The sequence below is a fragment of the Papaver somniferum genome, chromosome 9, assembly GCF_003573695.1.
Source record: "Papaver somniferum cultivar HN1 chromosome 9, ASM357369v1, whole genome shotgun sequence".
Taxonomy (NCBI): Eukaryota; Viridiplantae; Streptophyta; class Magnoliopsida; order Ranunculales; family Papaveraceae; genus Papaver; species Papaver somniferum.
Window position 1 is genome coordinate 13,692,915 of NC_039366.1, and position 17,894 is coordinate 13,710,808.

At 37.1% G+C, this 17,894-nt stretch overlaps 2 protein-coding genes across 2 annotated transcripts; both read right to left on the minus strand.

Annotated features, from left to right (window-relative positions):
* Window positions 1-1,866: 1,866 nt before the first annotated feature.
* Window positions 1,867-6,513, minus strand: LOC113311410 (cation/H(+) antiporter 15-like). The gene is made up of 3 exons (XM_026560251.1): window positions 6,454-6,513; window positions 3,156-4,241; window positions 1,867-3,045 (listed from the first exon to the last, which is right to left on the minus strand). The coding sequence occupies exons 1-3, from the start codon at window positions 6,511-6,513 to the stop codon at window positions 1,867-1,869; spliced, it is 2,325 nt and encodes a 774-aa protein (XP_026416036.1).
* Window positions 6,514-14,758: 8,245 nt separating this feature from the next.
* On the minus strand, window positions 14,759-17,399 carry LOC113311411 (cation/H(+) antiporter 15-like). Its single transcript, XM_026560252.1, has 3 exons — window positions 17,190-17,399; window positions 16,032-17,084; window positions 14,759-15,937 (listed from the first exon to the last, which is right to left on the minus strand). The coding sequence occupies exons 1-3, from the start codon at window positions 17,397-17,399 to the stop codon at window positions 14,759-14,761; spliced, it is 2,442 nt and encodes an 813-aa protein (XP_026416037.1).
* Between the last annotated feature and the right edge of the window lie 495 nt (window positions 17,400-17,894).

Here is a 17,894-nt window from a genome sequence, read left to right on the forward strand (position 1 = left end):
CATAGATCTTTCGCAGTATTGGCTCAAAATAACAGATTCAGAAATATTGACATTTGAATTCATAAGATGAGTGTTGTATCATCATAATGCCATGATGTATAACCTGGATTTACAGCGTTATTGACCAGATACGCAGAATTCATAGGATTCTTCATATGGAAGTGGTCCATCAACTTTGTATCTTTTCAAGAATGGAAGAAGTAAAAATTTCCAAGTAAGAAAATTATCATCTTTGAGTTTATATGAAAGAATCCTAGAAATTTGATTAAGCGGAAGAGTAGAGATTCTGGATTCGTAATTCACTATTAAAGGAACGAAAGAGCAATCTGATAATTAACAGAAGAAAGTAGAGCAATTGAATTGATCTGAAAAAGAAGAATCAAAGAAAGCATAGAAAAATTTTCAGATTTGAAAAAAATTAATGCCGGTGCGGAAGTGCGGAAGTGTATACATCTGATACCATAATAGAAGTGTATCACTTGAATTAAATGCTAATCATCAGTTACAGACACTGTACAGAGATGAATGTATTTATACACACATCATACAGACAAAGAAGGTAAGAAAGTATGATTGGATTTGCAGCCAGTCACCAGCTAACCAATCTCCACTCACACGTACACACACATTGCGCACGTGAGACTGTACGGACACCAAATACAATACAAATCCAAATATGAAAAACAGCAGTAGCAGAATGTTCTCTACTAAATGGAAGGGAAAAAGTAAGTAACTTACTGTTTCATTTTAAATTTTCTTGTTCGAATTGATTTATGAGGAAAGATTATATGGTGGAAGAATTCTATCTTTCAAATTTCATGACACCTGATTAAGCATTTGGAATTGATCATCGAGTGATGGAAGTTTAACTTGACATCTTACACTTTTTCCAAGAATAGAATATCTTGGATTCCATCACAAGACTTGCTGTAGTGTTGCTGAGATGCAATTCATGATGTATTTTGCGGGGGCGAAATATGGCACAGAGCAAACCCGCAATCTCGCCCTAGCTAAGACAACCATCAACACGAAGAGGAAGGAAATTAGGCGAAAAGTAATTACGCGATTACAAGGAAAAAGGGATGAAAGATAATCACACGATAAGAACAAAGCAATACTGATCAGAGAAAGTGCGAAGCATCAGTGCGACAGACAAGGACAGCTCTCAGAAACCTGGCGAATAAGACAAACTGATACCAAATCCGCCTTCAGAGATCTTGCACGTGAACATGATTGTCTTCTACTGGTGCATTTGCCTATATATATATTCACATGGTAAAGAGGGAGGGGCAGTTTAGAAAAGAAGGAGAGAATTCAGTCAAGTAATAGAGCCAAGAACCACTTCTAAAAGAGAGAAAGAAGCCATTAAAGTTCAACCTTTTACTTATCATCTTCCTTATCATACATTTGAATCTTTGTAATATTTTTTAATATTTGTAAGAACATCATATCCTCGATACAAAGTTTGTGTGAAGATAATATTAGTGTCAAGTGGTGTATAATATCATTAATGTTTAAGTTTATCTCTATGACTTATACTTTGTGTTCTTATCATCTCATCGGGTTTAGTTGTGGGATTTTTCGCAACTACATATTTGAAGCATATGGTGATGTTATTAGTTGAACTCAATTTATTTTGCTAATCGGTTTGACACAAGCATCTGTCTACTTTGGCTGGCTGACTGGCCGGCCCCGGAGTTTGAATCCCAAGCTGGATTGAAGCTTATGGAGGCTCAGGAGAAACCTAATCTGCGAATCACATTCATAACATGGTACTTACGGACCTCTATAGCTAGACTACTCTTGTCACCGCATAAGTAATTTGAATATGTAGATCAGTAAGCGTGCGCCATTATTTTTCCATGATTAACTGATATCTTTCCGTTGGTGAATTATTAAGATTGAGCCCCCGCCACCATAATCAGGAGATGTTACCATGTCCCCGATAGCTCCTAGCTCTTCACATTCTTCCCAATCAGTATCTAATCCTGAAATTAATTTTGAATCAGCGATTTGTTGTCTTCCTACGAGCATAAGATCAAAATCTTCATGAAGTGACCGTACTGCCCATATTGTATCTGCACCATCTTTTACTTCTACTTCTTTGTATATCAACGTGTCGTCATGCATTGTATTAACCCTGAAATGGTCTACCAATTCATCATCAAGGAACATGTGCCTCTCAACATCAATGCTAACAGATTTATTGTGATAGTCAATAACTCCGTTGGATGATAAACTTGCAGGATCATAAAATCTAACAACAGTAACGAAGACAGACGGATGATGAATCATATTCATTGCAAAAGCCAATGCTTCTCGATCATCCGGGCCACCAAAAAAGAGTACCATCACGCGGTAAGGCGTGTCGGACAAGAAAAAAGTAGATTGTGTCTGGTGATTACTACCATCCATTAAGATCCCGACTGAGCATGGGGTGTTCCGCAACAGATTTAGAAGAAGGGTTTTCATAGCACGATTTGAAATATTTGGTCTGGCCACATCATCCCTCAGCTTAATTGCGTCTTGCCTGCAGAAAGGAAAGATAATGAGAGCAGCCCCCTTGTCGACTGATATGGTGCATATATCGTTGTGCATTGAAGAATACGGAGAGATGGTGGTGAAGGGATAAACTGTAACAAAGTTCTGACATCGGTTTTGGAATTGTTGGAAAACATTGATTATCCTTTCCGATTTTGTAGGGTTTGACGTGGAAGCAAGTTTATCCCTTGGGTGGGAAATAAGGAGAGGAGAAGCACGACCAACAAGCTCAACGAGATGGAGGAGGTAAATGGTGAGGGGGCGGAATTTGTTAGGATTGGACGCTTCAAGGAGTCTGATAATGCCTGGAACATCATCTATGGTGTGAACACATACAAGTACACGAAAATCCGAGTTGTTCTCGTTTGACTGCAAAATTGACCTTCCTTTATAGGTTAAGTATTTCGATGAAGGGTCATAGAGGTATTTCACTGTAGGTGTAATAACTGCTATTAGCACTACAAGCCCGAGAACCATGATTGTATTTGATGCACCAAAAATATTCTGCAGAGTAAATAAGAAAAACATGTTAATGGAGTACTAAATTATTTGATGAGATGCTATATATTTTGCATTAACTACAAAAAAAAAACTTTTGGTGTTTGAACACGCACTTTGTTATTTACTGAATCTAACCAGGTGTTAAGTGTGGAAACCTCGACAATGCCTTTAATGTTCATAATAAGTCCAAGCAAGAAACTATCTCGCGGAGAGAATCCAAGAAGCACAGCTGGGATGAAAAGCCCGATAATCTTTCCAATGATACAACCAAGCATGACCAGGATAACACGCCATAGATAATAAAACTTAACTTTGAAAATGTCCGTCTTATATCCAACGATACCCATATGAAGAGGCATGAAAACTACGTTAACAATGCGTAGCTTCTGAACTAGAGTTGTTCCTAAAGGTGGACCATCAGGTATAGCCAAACCTAGTAAGAAAACCCCAACTGTAGCATTCAATGCACAATATTCACTAGCTAATCCACAGATCAGAACTGAAACCATTATCAAAGTAATGTAAACATCATTTACTGGTCTCCCTTCAGGTGTATTCTTTACAATCCATAACGCTGCCGGTCGCACAATAAAAAATATAAAAATAACCGTCCCCAATAAGATGTACACTGCAGGTAGTGCATAAGCGTGTCTTCCACTTGTGATTATTTGGCGGAAAAAGACAAAGAATTTTAAACCCATGTGAAGAAAATCAGCTACCATTGCTGTATGAATCGCTAAAATACCTAGGTCGGAGTTAAGAATTTTGAGATCATCGAGTACATAGACTATAACAGGGAAAGAAATCATGCCGAATAGATCTACTACTCTATCAGAGCTCCGAAACCCTAAATCTCTTGACTTTAATCCCGGTATACTATCATCTTTGAGTCCATGGGAAAATTGACCTCCAGCTGCAAAAGCGCAAGCAATACAACAAAAGCCGATTATGTGTGTTCGCCACCCAGCTCTCTTTAATATTTTGGGATCCATTTGAACTCCAACTTTAAATATAAAAAACATGGAACTGAAATGTGCAAGCATGTCTACTACGTGGAATCCAGCAAGAGGGAATATGTAATATGTAATTCCTATAGCATTGCCATCTCCAGAAATATCTGAATAACTATCTCCAAAAATGCTATCTCTTACGTTTATAATTGGATACCCAAGAACCCATGGACTAGCAAGTATCCCTGTCTATACATATAAGATTTATAACAAAGTCATAAAAATGAAAACGTACATACTCGAGAAAATAATTAAAGCATAATAAATAATAAGCCTTACCAGTATTTGAGAGACAATCAAGGGTTGATGGAACCGTGACAATGCCATATTATGTATGAAATGAGGTACAAGTGAAAGTACAGTAATTTGCAAACAAATACTTGGTAGAGGATGAAAATTCGAAAACTTTTTTGATTGATAAAATAATCCTCCCGAACTGACATCGCCTGGAGTTGAACAAATTTTAAAACCTTTCCCCATTTCTGTCTCCCGGTATACCTCAGCTCACCAGCAGCCGAAACCTTAGGTGTTGGGCAGGGGAGAAAGGAAGCAGCAAGGAAAGGAAACAAATGTTTTTTTTTTCCTCTTTTTCTTCCGAGTTTTATATGAATGAGATAGAAAATTTGATTGATGTATAATAACGGATTCACAATTTTGCTGTTCATTTGTTATTGACTGACTAATCATTATCTAATTAAGGTCAATTCAACCCATATATTGACTATTTTTTACTATTATCAAAAAATAGTCAATGATATTCAGCCTGTCAACTCCAAATTTAGTGGGCATTTCTGGTGGCACCTCAACAATTGCATATGATTTATCTTGAGGAGAAACTTCCAGGTACCGCTTTTAGTAAGGCAGTAAATTTGTTAGCTGATAATATTCACAACATAAATTGTCTGTATATTCTCGTTTATAAAGAAAAAGAGAAGAAGTATTCCAGCTCATAATGGCACGCAGATCGCAGGGAGTAATGATTGACAAACTACTATAATATTAATATATGCATTGTAGTTCTTTTTTTTTAGGCTCTGGAAATTGCAGGATATGAATTTCTTAGATGTGGGATTTTGTTCGCAGTGATTGCTACTTTATCAGTGTTTTTTTTCCACAAAACTAAAAGTATCTTTATCACAAGATTAATGTAAGATTGTTTGCTTAATCAAAATTATCAAACTCCTTACTCCTCCATTGATTTATGTTTTACACCAAAACCCCTACTTCCACGGTTCTTTGTTATAGCGTAAGGAGTTATCTCCCATACTTTCTTACATATATTTCTTACATTCCATTCCTAAGCATCAAAAAGTTGTAACAAAGTCGCCGGTAAAGGACAAGATATATGGAAAGACTTTAAGAAGTAATCCCAAACCTGAAATGTGAAGCTGCAAGAGATGAACAGATGCTCAGCCGTCTCTCTGTGTTACAGAAAACACAATTTTATGTGTCAATCTAAACTCCACGGTGTCTTAGCATAGTTCTCGCAGGAAGTGAATTGTTAAACACTGCCCATACTATCTTTGAATTAAATAAGTTGATAGGAATACGTTTTGGTATAACTTATATATAAATCTCAAGCAAAGAATAGTTACAAAGTTTTGTTGGATGAATGATGCTACATTCTTCAACCATGTTGTAGTTGTAAGAAATCTTACAACTACACTCCACTTAATCTAATTATTTTTCTATGCAATCATCTAGGATAACGATCTTATTGATTGTATATATTCAAATTGTTTACAAGATAGATGGAAATCTACAATAACACTTCTCGTAAGCTAAACTCACTTTCTTTCTCTTACAATCTCTCTTACAAGACTTGTGTTCGAATCCTCTACAAGACAACTACTCTCTCCTTTATATAGGATTTTACATAGTGGATGACAGCTAAGAATCCCTTTATTTTCGGGATCTTTGTGCGACATATTCGCTCATATGCAATCGCTCATCTTCGCATATCTTACATCTTCGCATAACTCCTCACACTTTACCCGTGACTTTGCTGACATCATCTGATGTGACATCTCAATTTGCTGCGAGCGATACTCCACGCATATGTTATGTTCGTTACTTCGCGTAATTACTAATATGTGCCATATTTAACTCCTACATTTGCCTCTTCTCATGTCGCTTGATTCTTCAAAATGAGCGATATGAGAAATTCTTCCTTTTAAGGTCGCACATGCTTATCTTTTTCCTTTTTACTTTTCCGACAGTTATCCGGATTTCAAGTCTTTCTTATGTACGCGTGTCCTCTTAACCACTCATTTCTTGACACGTCTTTTTTAACCGCAAGTTTTTATCTGTTCGTTTCCTCGCATTAATGAGAGTAAATTTTGAAAAACGGGTCGCTCCTTCCTATATATATTCTCTTTCTCATATAATATCTCTCTTTTACCTTCTTTTTATCTTCTTCATTCTCTCTCCTTCTCTGCAAATTCAAATTCTTCATCCCCATTCTCTAATGGCTCCTGCTGGTAAAAAGATGGAGGTCGAATTTAACAGAATGAAAATTGACTTTAATCAAAGAGGCTATGAACTATCCCTTCCTCCTTCTTGCAACTTCGCATCCAAACTTAACCTCGAACTAATTAGATATGAGGAATGGAATAGCCGAAGAATCATTATTTCACTAGGTCAACTTCAATCTCTGCCAATTCCTTTATTTAACCCTGATATTCCTCTATTCTATAGAATTCTTGTTGATGAGAGATTCACACGAGGAATATTTCAACTGAGTGGCGATGCTACTAGGATACCCTTAGAGTATGCTCGTCGCGCAGCTGGTCTTGGAAATTCTTGTCCCGAGGAGGTGTGAAAAGAAGGTCATCGTGACAAAGTCATAGATCCTGCTGAGTACACTCTTGATAATTTCTTTAAGAATTATTATATCGCTATCATGAAAAGTAATGTGACTAAATGGGTTTTTCGCATAAGGAGAGCAGATGGTATCGCCGAGGGTGATAAAATAATGTGAGATGTAGATTAGAATTCAAATTCGAATCGTACTGCTCGCAGATCTAATGATTCCAGTTGGCTTAATTGTCCTGTTATCTTGCATGGGCCCTTTGTTTCTGGTAGAACCATGGATGGCTTGGAAAATCCTCTTCCCGAAGATTTTCCCCCTTATCAACCTTGGGAATTCAAATTACTCGAAAACGAGGAAAAGAAAGTAGTGGTATGTGACCTTCTTAACCCAACTTGTAAATCTTTGTAATTTTCTTATATTTTATTTCTTTTCTTTCGCAGGATGCCTCAAAAGTCACTACTTCACTCAAGGTATGAACTTCACAGAATAAATAAGTAAGAAACACACTTCTCATTTTAACAATATTATTGCCTATGTTACTTATCTTGATTATTCGCACAGGTGAATCCATTGAGCCACAAAGTTATAGGCAAAAGAAAGAGAATCCCTAAGAAACTTGCTTCAAAGAATTTACCCCAGAAAACCTTATTGAAAGATGATGTCTCTAGGAAACGTGCGAGTTATGATTCTTCCCCAGGCTCTGAATCTTCGGAGAGAAATACCTTAGTTTCTGAAGAAGAAGTTTCGATTGACTCATATCGTCAAAAGCTGTCTGATCTTTTTTCTGGAGATGCCTTTACCACTCTTGATGATAATGAAACAGAACGTGCCTTCCAATTGGTTTCAAAGATCTGTATTGTTCCTGATTTGGGGGATCGATCTTTTCTCAAAGTTGCCTCTGCGATAAATCCAGACTTACAATTTGCAATGAATGGATTGGTAACAGTTTATAACATTTATCTTTGATTTTTTTTCCTTATTCGCAACATATACTTATAATATTTGTTATCCTTGCAGGGTGCCTGCATATCTTATGCAATTGCTTTATACAATGATAGGAAAATTCAGAAGTTACAAGCCGAGATTACCAGATTGAAACATGAGAAGTCTACTCTTTCAGATGCAAATGTAATCCTTGTTGAGGAAAGAAACTTAGTTCGATCTCAACTCCTTATAGAAAGTGAAGCTGAGTTCAATTGGGCTGCTATGGTTCTGAACGATGCTAGAAATAATTTAGGTGTAAATGTTAGTCTTCATACTGAGCATTCTACACTGGTCGCAGACATTATTTCCAATTATGAAGGTCATCTGTTGTTCTTTGATCTTCGTTTTTATGTATCATCTTTTCGTTTTTATATCCCTTAATCTTTCTCAATTTTTACTTCGTAGAGAAAGAGAAGGAACAATAAAAGCGAATTTCAGAGCTAGAAACTCGCTTAGCCGCTAAAGAAGAAGAATCGTCTGCTCGTAATTCAAAGTATCAACAACTAAAGCAAAATTGGTTTAACTTAATCCAAAACAACATCAACGATGTTAATCGTTCTCGTGAGGCTGTTGTTAGGCAAGTTTGTGTCGAGAATGGTATTCCTTTGTCGAAGTACCAATTCCAAGCTATCCCTGAAAATGTTCCAATCCTGATATCCAAGTTACTGATGAAGAGGATGATTCTGAAGAAGAAGTCAGCGATTCTGAGTCTGAGCGAAATGAGAAAGATTAAAATTGATTATTCTTCTTGTTATAATATACTTGTAGACTCTTGTAAACTCATCTTTCATCTTTTTAGTATGATTCTTCTTTTCTTCGCTTCATATTTGTGTCTTCTTTATATACAAGTAAGATTATCAAAATGTGGCAAATAACACTTCTTTCGCATCCCCATTCTTGCCTCTTGTTATTTATTGTATATTTGATTATACCAAGATAATTGTTATCCTTTATCCAGAGATTCTATTGGTGCGAGCATATGGGAAACTTTGAGAATTAAATTTATATTATTCGTGAGGTCTTATTTGTGCCTTCCTATGTAAAGGTCTTATGTTGCCTCTTTTATGTGCGATGAAATCGCAGGCAGTCATGACACCATAGTGTATTGACCCATTGATATCATCTTACCATTTTCTCTTTGTATTATTTCCTCTTCAGGTTAATTTGCATAAATATCTCAAGTCTCTTACTACTCCCATGAGTAATAGTCTTGGAACATTTACGTCTTTTAACACAATTCAGCTCCCTAATGGATGGTGCCGTCCTTATCTTCCCCCTGGTTGCCCCTTCAAGGAAGCTTACCTCTATCTGGTTAAGATTATGGCTCTTCCCATCCGGCTTTTCAACAACCAGTTGATTTCACAATCTCGCATACACTACCTATAGGTTTTATGGCAACAAGATCACACCCTAAGTGGGGTATCTCCGGACCGAATGCATCATAGTCAGGACTTGTCAAGAGTGGAAAGGTACGCTCCAGACGTCCCGGGAACTCTTGACTCAATCGTGTACCTCGGCGCCTTGATCGAGTTTCTGCACTCCTTAGGAGAGCCTTTCTCACCTTAGGCTCTCAATCTAAGATTAGTATCTTAGACTGAAAATTTAAGGTATCTCTCCCGGATGGGCATTATCGTTTAATTCTCACCCCAAATTTCCATAACTCAAGTTCCGGGGTCGGTGTATCCTTCTCTTGAGTTATTCCTTCTAGGTATTTCCAATTATGACATGCGTTAGGTCTCACTATTTTGCCTCTTGCATATGAGCGAACTAGGGTGCACTCCATATTAGGAACCCTAGCCAATATGATAATAAATATCATTTTCTGTAGCCTTTTGTAAAGGTCTTATTATAAAGATTTTTCTTTGTATTTTCTTATTATGATTTTACCATATGAATTTAAAGTTTTTCATTTTAATCAACTGTAGTACATGAATGTTGTTATCAAATCATATGATTCAAAGAAAATCATACGCATTCGTTATATGCACTTGTCTTCTTTATTTTTGATTCTTCTGAAATTAGCACGTGTGCGACATACTATACGCATATGTCTCACATGTTTATGATCATTCAATAGGCATTGTCAAACATCCTTTTGTGTTCCTTCTCATGATGTTTTGTCTTCACTCATTTATTATCCACTACTTCCTTTATTGATTTCTTCTACCAATTTCCTTCTACCATATATTTTCCATCAAGTGTTGTTTTATTTCCTTCCGTTAATTGATTTAATTATACTTCCTCAAACATCGACCATTGATCTCTCTGCTCTTTTAGCATTCTTTTGCCAATTTCAACTGTGTCCCCTCTTATAATTCCAACACCCTTCGGTAAAGGAAACTTTATACACTGATGAAAAGTTGATGCGACAGCTAGTATGCTATGCATCCAGGGTCTTCCGATTAAAGCATTGTATGGCGACTCGACATCCACTACACAAAATGTGATATCTGTCAGTAAGATTTGCAGAAGAATCCTCATAGTCACTTCCCCTTTTGGTTTGTTCGCAGAGCCATTAAAACCATATATCTTGTATGTTGAGGAGATCAGTTCATCGTCTCTACCACCCATTGTTTTGTATGTGTGATAAAATAGAATATGGACTGAACTTCCAGTGTCTATAAGAATTCTATTTATCGCCCAAGTATTTTTCTCTTCTTCTTCTTCTTCATCTTCTTCTAATGGTTTCGGGTTGATTCCCAATCTTACCACTAACGGGCACTCATGGGAAGCTTTTCCTTCTGGGACTTCTTCTGCACTGAACGAAATCTTCTAATTTTTCCATTCTTTCAAAGATGGTACTTTTTCTAGGTTGAAAATTTCCCTTCCTTCATCATCTCTTGCATATACTCGACTTAAGATATTATCATGAAAATCTTCTATGGTTTTGAATGAACATATGATCGAGTTACAGAATAGATTCTTTGCTTTCGCTCCCACCTCAATAAAAAATGTGTTCCTATCCATTTAATTTCCGTATTTATTTCCTTGACATGGTGGTGGTGGTAAATTTCCTTTTTGATTTAATAGAAAGTGGTCTAATTTCCCATACTCGATCATCCGCAATATAATCTTTCTCACATTTCTGCAGTTGCTGGTTGTATGACCATGGAATCTGTGATAGACACAAACCTCTTTACTCCTCCTCCCCGGTGATGGATCTTCGCCTGCATTATTTGGTTCTGGAATATCATCCATTAGGAGAGCAGCTTCCCATACTTTATCTACTGTAGTATTTAGTTTTGACAGATTTACTTGTTCCCACACGATTCTTCTAGCTTTCTTGTTATAATTTGTTTGTTGTCCTGTAGAGTTACCTGGCTGAATTGTATCATTACTTCCATATTTTTGAAGTTGTTTATCTTTGTACTCTTTTTCAAACTCTGCTTGATCTGCACTTCCCATATCCACTAATTTTTGTTCCATTTCTGCATTACTCCTTCCTTGATTTCTCTGCGATGTACTCGCAACAACATTCGTGAGTCTCGGAAGTAAACTTGTATTTCCACCTTTCGAATTTGATACTGCAACTGGGTAAGATTCCATATCTCTCTGCTTTTCTTCGAGGGCTATATATTCTTCTTGAAATTCGCGTAATTCTGACATTGTAATTGTATCCTTTACTCTAAATATTTGAGTGTACAATAGATCTGTTGCGAAAAGAGAATTTATGAATGCCGTAATAAGATGTCTCTCGTCCACCCGCCTTCCAATTTCACTACACAATTTTCTCCAGCGAGTCGTTAGATGACGTAAACTTTCATTCGTTCTTCTGCGAAGTCCAAATGCAGTTTCAATCCCCGGTCTTGATAGATTGTTACTTATGTACTGCCCCAAAAAGATGTTTTGTAAATGATGGAACGAACCAATGGACTCTACAGGTAATACTTCAAACCACTTCAGAGTTTCACCTGCTAAGCTTGCAGCAAAATACTTGCACATTACTGCATCATAATTTTCCCACTGCAATAAACATCTAGAGTAAGCCTTCACATGTTGGATCGCGCATGCATTTCCGTCTAATATGCTTGTGAATGCGGGTAAACTGCACTTAGATGGTATCAGTGCTCTTTTAATTTCTTTTGTAAATGGTGTTTTTCCTGCTTCCTCCACTGCTTCTTCTAGTTGTCTTCTCCCATCATTTCCTTTTGCAGTCATCATTTCTCTTAATTCTGCCATTTCCCTGAGTATTTCTTTGTTGAACGATTGATCCAAATCTTCTTGCATAGGTATTTTTAGCCTTGCTTGTCTCAATCTGTTCTCATGATTATTTTGGTGTATTGCCTCTTGTATCTCCTGTTTTTCATCTTCCTCTCTTCTTCGCCTACGCCTTTCAGTATTTGTTTCAATTTGTATTCTATCGTGTATTTCTTCATTGTATGTGCGATCATATTGATGTCTTGATATTTCTCTTTCTTGTGGTGTCATTCGACCTTGATTCGTATCTTCTACGCGATGATGTTCGCGCCCCCTTCTTCTACTATGAATGTGACGCAATCCACTTTGTAATTCGCTTTCTTCTAATTCTTCCCTTCTTTGCTGTCTGTCTCTTGCACGCGCAGCTTCTCGTTCGCGCTCATATTCTTCTCTGTGCATCTCCCTACCATATAATATCATTTGTCCTTTCCTTGGACATTCTTCTTCTCTTTCAGGATTAGTATTTGCTCTATGAAGAAGTTCGCGTGGATGCTCATAACGATTAGTTGCTAACTCAATTATACGTCTCCTTTCCCTGTGATCTTCCAAATTTTCATATTCTTGTGAGTTTTATTCAATGACCTCCATATTTGCTCTCGCCTATCGTTTCTTCGATTAGATTGGCTCTATCTGGAAGAATTCCTACTGGATCTTGATCTTGAGCGTGTAACGCTTCTTGACCTTTGTTCTTGCAATCTAAGATTCTCTTCTCGTAAATCATCATTTTGACGGATCAAATTCGCACGCTCCTCTTCTTCCCTCTTTCTTTAAATTATTATTTTTTGCCTAAGCTCTGCAATCGTCATATTTCCTTCACTCGCTGTAATTGGTTCTTCGTTCCCATTTCTCTATTCTTCTTCTGTAGAATTTGTCATCGCAGTGTGGACACTCACTCTATCATAAACAATATTCTGTTCTTGTCCTCGCTGAAATCGAATTGGATTTTCTTCTCTTTGATTTTCATCCATTCTTTCTTCTTCTCCTTGCTCAAGATTTGTAATTCTTCTTCGTTCAGCGAGTCTGTTACTCCTTCTAGTCGTCATTCTTGCTCCACAACAGATTCAGTTCTTACCATTTTCTTTTTCACTATTCTGACTTCACTATTTTCTTTTTCAATTTATGATATTATATCAGGATTTATCATCCAGAGCTGTTTCCAAGCGCAAAAAATGTAGTTGTAAGAAATCTTACAACTACACTCCACTTAATCTAATTATTTTTCTATGTAGTCATCTCGGATAACGATCTTATTGATTGAATATATTCAAATTGTTCACAAGATAGATGGAAATCTACAATAACACTTCTCGTAAGCTAAACTCACTTTCTCTCTCTTACAATCTCTCTTACAAGACTTGTGTTCGAATCCTCTACAACACAACTACTCTCTCCTTTATATAGGATTTTACATAGTGGATGACAGCTAAGAATCTCTTTATTTTCGGGATCTTTGTGCGACATATTCGCTCATATACAATCGCTCATCTTCGCATATCTTACATTTTCGCATAACTCCTCACACTTTACCCGTGACTTTGCTGACATCATCTGATGTGACATCTCAATTTGTTGTGTGCGATACTCCTCGCATATGTTATGTTCGTTACTTCGCGTAATTACTAATATGTGCAATATTTAACTCCTACACATGCAACACTAAATGTATGTGCTTTAGTTTCTTTTCTGTACCGGTTATTGTATTTTATTAAAGTTGGCCTCACTTACTCACGAAATGTTTTTCTCGTTATGTAGGAGGTGGGAATTCACGAAGTTCAGCCGTACCGACTGAGGCAAGTGGAAGTCATATAACACAATTGTTCTAGATGGTGTCAACGCTAAGTTACTTGGATGTCATGAACGGTTGCCTAGACGTCAACCCAATCAATTGTTCTTAAATGTCGTTTTAATAGAAAATCAATAATGGGTTTAGAACTTGAGTTTTTCTGTGGTAAAGTAACAGTTTGTCAAACTTTGGAGTTTTGTGCATTTTGATTTAAGCTTGGGTAACACTATTGGCTATTGCATGGCATGCAAAGAAAAAGTTGGCCGAGCAATTGACATCCCTTCTTTTTAAGCATAACACGGTGCATTTTGTGTAACTTTCATCTGCTGTAGTATTCAGTGGTGTCTGTGTTGAACATATTCAACTTAAATAACATTGCAATCTACTAGTAAGTATAATTAGGACACAATATAAACAAACCTAATTATCAATTTTTTTATTTTATTTTTGAAGCATGCCTACTTCTCAACTAGCATTAATATAATACGAGTACTAGGCGGTGTTCCATTGTACAGTGACCCAAACTTAAGTCTCTTATTCAGCAACTTATTAGCTGAAAATGATGAAATTCCTGTCTTTCTGGATGATGTCAATCCCATTGGCAGGAAATGGCAGTAGAAACAATATATACTCGTCCTACGGCTTCTGCTCTCTTGCGTTTTCTTATAACTTTCTTTTTTTATTAGGTGATATTTTCCGGATTGAAGAGTACGTTTTTGTTCCACTGGAAGGTTAAAAATTTCCATTTCATTCATGCAATGGAGAAACCTAATCTGCACATACATATTCAAAACATGGTACTCACGTACCTCTGTAGCTAGACTACTCTCATCACTGTTTAAATAGTATATGTACCATATCCTGTAACAAGGTGTACATGAATCTGCAAGTTGGTGATCATTAAGCATCTAGCATTCTCACTATGATCCACTAATTAATATCTTGCCGTTGGTGAACTATTAAGATTGAGCCTTCAGCATCATAATCAGGAGATGTTACCATAGCTCCGATAGCTCCATGATCTTCACATTCCGCCCAATCAGTATCTAATCCTGAAAATATTTTTGAATCAATGATCTGTTGTCTCCCTACGACCATAAGATCGAAATCGTCGTGAAGTGACCGGACTGCCCATATTGTTTCCGCAACATCTTTCACCTCTACTTCTTTATATATCAAGGTGTCGTCGTGCGCTGTGTTAACCCTGAAATGGTTTACCAATTCATCATCAAGTAACTTGTGCCTATCAACATCAATGCTAACAGATTCGTTGCCATAGTCAATAACTCCATCAGATGACAGAGTCGCAGGACAATAAAACCTAACAAGAGTAACAAAGACTTCCGGATGATGAATCATGTTCATCGCAAAAGCCAGTGCTTCTCGATCATCCGGGCCGCCAAAAAAGAGTACTATCACGCGGTAAGGCGTGTCGGAAAAGAAGCAAGGAGGTTGTGTTTGGTGATTATTACCATCAATGAACACCCCGAGTGAGCAAGGGGAGCTTCGCAACAGATTTTGAAGAAGTGTTTTGATAGAACGATTAGATATATTTGATCTGGCAAGATCATCCCTCCTACTTACTGCGTCTTGCCTGTAGAAAGGGAAGATTATGAGAGCAGTCCTCTTGTCAACTGACATGCTGCATATGTCGGTGTGCATTGAAGCATACGGAGAGATGGTGGAGAATGGATGAACTGTAACAAGGTTCTGGTACCGGTTTTGGAATTGCTGGAAGACATTGATAATCCTATCCGATTTGGTAAGGTTCGATGTGGAAGCACGTTTATGCAATGGGTGGGAAATAAGAAGAGGAGTAGCACGACCAACGAGTTCAACAAGATGGAGGAGATAAACGGTGAGGGAGTGGAGTTCTGTAGGATTAGAGGCTTCAAGGAGTCTGATTATGCCTGGAACCTCGTCTTGGGTATGAACACATACAAGTACACGAAAATCTGAGTTGTTTCCATTCGACTGCAAAATAGACCTCCCTTTGTAGGTTAAGTATTTCAATGAAGGGTCATAGAGGTATTTCACCGCTGGTGTAATAACTGCTACTAGCACTACAAGTGTGAGAACCATGATTGTATTTGCTGCACTAAATATTTCCTGCGGAATAAATAAAGTGTAAAACATGTTAATTGAAGGCTATTCTGCAATCACTAAAAGAAACACTTTTTATAGTGTATATATGAAGACGTACTTGTTGTTGTTTTGAATCTAGCCAGGTGTTAAGTATGGAAACCTCGACAATGCCTTTAAAGTTCATAATGAGTCCAAGCAACAAACTATCTCGCTCAGAGACTCCAAGAAGCACAGCTGGGATGAAAAGCCCGATAAACTTTCCAAGGATACAACCAAGGATGACCAGAAAAACACGCCATAGATATGTAAAATGGACATCGTAAATGTTCGTCTTAAACCCAACGATCCCCATATGAAGAGGCATGAAAAATACAGTCACAATGCGTAGTTTCTGAACTAGAGCAGATCCTAAAGGTGGACCATCAGGTATAGCCAAACCAAGAAAGAATGCCCCAACCGTACCATTCAATCCGCAATATTCACTAGCTAGACCACATAGTAGAACTGAAATCATTATTAAGGAAATGTAAACATCATTTACTGGTCTTCCTTCAGGTGTATTCTTTACAACCCATAATGCTGCCGGGCGCACAATTAAAAATATGTATATCAGCGTCCCCAACATGAGTAACACTACAGTTCTTCCATGTGTTGGGTTTCCTCTTGAGAATAATTGGCCGAGTAAGGTGAAGAATTTTTCACCCGTATGAAGAAAATCAGCAACCATGGCTACATGAATTGCTAAACTGCCTAGGTCAGAGTTAAGAATGTTGAGATCAGTAAGCATATAAGCAATAACAGGAAAAGAAATCATGCCGAATAGATTTACTACTTTCTTAGAGCTCTGAAACCCTGTCATCTTCGTAGGTGACTTTAATCCATTTATATCATCATATGCGGGTATACGGCTAAGTAATTCTCCTGATATATAGGAGAAAACAATACAACAGAATCCGATGATGTATGTTGGCCAACGAGCTTTCTTCAATATTTTAGGATCCATTTGAACTCCCACTTTAAACATAAAAAACATGGAACTGAAATGAGCAAGCATGTCTACCACTTGAAATCCATCTTTAGGGAATAGGAAATATGTAATCCCTATAGGCGTGCGATCTGATATTTTAATAAGTGGATAGCTAAGAATCCATGGACTTGCAAGTATCCCTCCCTATACATATAAAATTTATGACATAGCCGTCAATAGTCTTAAAAATAAAAAGGTACGTACTTAATATCCATGACAAATAATTGTAGTATAATAAATTAGGCTTACCAGTATTTGAGAAACAAGTAACGGTTGATGGAACCGTGACAATACCATATGAATGAAATGAGGTACAAGTGAAAGTATAGAAATTTGCAAGCAAACACTTGGTAGAGGAGCAAAACCCGAAAAATCATTTAAACGTTGATAAAACAATCCTCCCGAACCGACTTGTCCTGGAATTGTACAGAGAGCAAATATATGTGCATTTGATCCCATACCGCTGTCCCCGGACACCCTAACTCACAGGCAGCCGGAACCAGAAGTGCTGTGCACAAGAGAAAACAAGCAACAAGGAGCTCAACAACGAGATTACATATATTTTTCTTTTTCTGAGTTTTGATTGAAAAGATGAATTACAGAACAAATGAGAGAAAGAAAATGGATGTAATAATCCATTCCCAATTTTGGTATTCATCTGTTATTGCCTGACTAACCATTATTGTAATTATAAGGTCAAATCAATCTATTGACTATTTTTGATAATAGTCAATGATATTCAGCCTGGCAACTCCAAAAAATAGTGGCATTTCTAGGGTCACTGGAACCTCAGCAATCGCACATTATCTTAGAGAGAAACTTCTGCATGTCACTTTTAGTAGGGCAGTAAATCTGTTAAGGGATGATATATCACAAATAATTAAACGAAATTAAAAAAGAAAATAAAAAATTAAAAAGAGAATGACCTTATAATGGCGTGACTGAGGTGCTACT